This window comes from Nannobrachium achirus, assembly GCF_963921795.1.
Source record: "Nannobrachium achirus genome assembly, chromosome: 17".
NCBI lineage: Eukaryota > Metazoa > Chordata > Actinopteri > Myctophiformes > Myctophidae > Nannobrachium > Nannobrachium achirus.
The window spans coordinates 60,864,857-60,867,356 of record NC_137824.1 but is presented as its reverse complement, the minus strand read 5'-3'; the positions used below and the strand labels follow the sequence as shown (position 1 = coordinate 60,867,356).

The 2,500-nt window shown below is 44.5% G+C and overlaps 1 protein-coding gene across 3 annotated transcripts in view; it reads left to right on the top strand.

Moving 5' to 3' along the window:
* Window positions 1-2,500, top strand: part of ugl (ureidoglycolate lyase) — a 25,559-nt gene that overhangs the window by 2,644 nt on the left and 20,415 nt on the right. For all 3 annotated transcript variants that reach the window (XM_080746403.1, XM_080746402.1, XM_080746401.1), the window contains exon 4: window positions 708-950. In XM_080746403.1, the coding sequence (XP_080602529.1) occupies window positions 747-950 (204 nt within the window). In that variant the 5' untranslated portion in view covers window positions 708-746. The remainder of the gene's footprint in view (window positions 1-707; window positions 951-2,500) is intronic.

Sequence of the window (2,500 nt, the reverse complement as noted above, 5' to 3'; positions counted from 1 at the left end):
ATCTGTAGTTTTCAGACACAGCGGACATAAATCATGGGTAAAGGAAACAGCTCCTCCTCCAAATTAAGCATCTTCCTATAATTGCTTATACAGAGCAGCACCTTGCTGACTGTTTGGCCTTTTGGAGAGGCAGGCCCTCACAACCAATGTGTGCTCAAGGCTGCCAGAGATTTAAAAAAAAAACGAAAAGTTTACGTCTGTAGTCTATAGCTGCCCAGCAAGCACGGTCAGGACCTGGACCAATCAGTGACGTCTCCACGGTCAGGACCTGGACCAATCAGTGAGGTCTCCATTGGGGCCAGATCAAGTCAAACCATGACTAGTTAGATCTGGCCAAGAATCACCTACATAAATCCTGCCCACCAAAACGGACGTCCTGGATTAATCAGAGAGGGTCCGATCGAGGCCAGATAAATATCATAACTAGTCAGATATGTCCCAGAATATAACCTTACATGCTCATATTTCAACTAACATTACAAACAATAACAATAATCCTATAGTCCATATGACGTCCTGATCATCCCCATATGGGCTGTGATCTGGCCGAGTTCTGAACGCCACCGGAGGACGTTATCATAACGTCATCATGACGTCATCATGACGTTATCATAACGCCATCATGGCGTCATTTAGTTTGCAGGGTGTGAGATGGTCTGCTCTAGCTGGTCCTTCTACTAAGAGGTTCTGCTGTGTGTGATATCCAGGTGTTGACGTTGCGAGTATCCAGGAAGGCCCATCTGGACATGACAGGGGAGCTTCCAGAGTTCAGGGACGTGGGCCCCTCGGTGCGGGGGGAGGAGGGCCCCTCGGTGAGGACGGACCCCCTCTGGAGGGTGAGCCCCGTCCCCCCCAGGCTGACCAGGAGACATGTGGACGTGGGGGACCTGGCTCCCTGTGACACCCAGAGGCTGCTGCTGGCACTGCGGTCCCCTGCACAAGGTCTACAGGTCAGTCTAATCCTATAGAGAAGACCCCTGGTCTTCAACGTTCTCAGGCCAAGGACCCCTTAGTTGAGAGAGAGATGAAGCAGGGACCCCCACAACCTGTTCATAGATTCCATATAGTTTCAGCGTTTGACAGCACAATCATCAGAGTATTTTGGATTCATGTCAATTTGTGTGTTCAGATATTTAACCACTTGAACCGTCAATACTTAATAAACTTGACCTTTCACTAGAGTGTGCTCTTTTCTCCCCTCTACACCAAATCTCTTTCCCAAAAATAGCATGAGGCATTGTGAGCTTGTAGATCTGCTATTTTTGGCTAAATATAAAAAAGAACTCAAAGATTTGGAGGCCCTCCTGTAGTAACTCTGAGGACCCCCTCAGACCCCTGCTATAGCGCTGTAGTCCGCAGCACAGGGCCTACAGTCAGGAGGACGTACCCTGTTCTGTTCTGTTCTGTTAACGTATTCCAAACCTCTTATCTCCATATTCTAACCTTTGGTGTTTCTTTCTTAAGTTAATTCTTCTGGATACGCGTACTGTACGTCATGCCCTGTAGTGTGTGAGCGAATAGGACAGGGGCGGAGAAGTTTCAATATTCAAATGGGTGCCCGTCTTTGACTCCGCCCCTTCCCCCCCCCCCCACACACACACACAAAATGCTGGCATGACTACTTGAGTAAAAGTACTGGTATCAATAAAAGCAAAGTAGCCCACAAAAAGGAAAAACTACAGTATTTAGGCTAAATGTATTTAGACTACATCAATTAAATTAAATTCAAAGGAGCTTTATTGGCATGAGAAAACATACGTTTACATTGCCAAAGCAAGTGTCCAAAATAAAATAAAAACATGCAGTTGAGAAGAGGTAAAATGTATACAGTTGGAGGAGTAGCCTACAGCATTAACACTATCTCAGTTTAAAAAAATAAACTGTGGGTGATAAATCAGCAGTTTTCATTTACATTAAAGTTGCTATTAAAATGTCAAACCATTATTTACCACACACACACTGTTTTTTAATACTTTTCGGTAATCATGACATTTTGTGAGAGAACATACGTTTACATTGCCAAAGCAAGTGTCAAAAAATAAAATAAAAACAGTCTATAAGGGAGAACAAGGAACATAATTATACAGTAGCCTATAGGACAGTTGGAGGGGGAGCATTAACAGAGCTGCATCACAGACAGACAGCCAGGATGTGGGGGAGGGCTTTGACGCTGTTTGGGACAAAGCAAAGGTGTGAATTCGGCCGAGTGCTAAAAATGTTGTCTGGTGAGAAATCAATGGTTTCATAGCTGGGTGCTTTAGCTCTCAGGCACCCCCTATATTTTCGCCCCTGGAATAGGAGAAGCGGATCAACGTCACATGATTCATTGTTTGGCCCAGATGTGTCTCAAAATGATACGATTATTAATGACAGAAGAACCACAGAAAGTTTAGAATATTTGGCGTTTTCATTTTGCACAAGATGACCTGAACTACAATACTTCACCATAATGTTTCGTTATGACGAAAATAAAAAATGGCGTCCCGTATGTGTGTCTCAA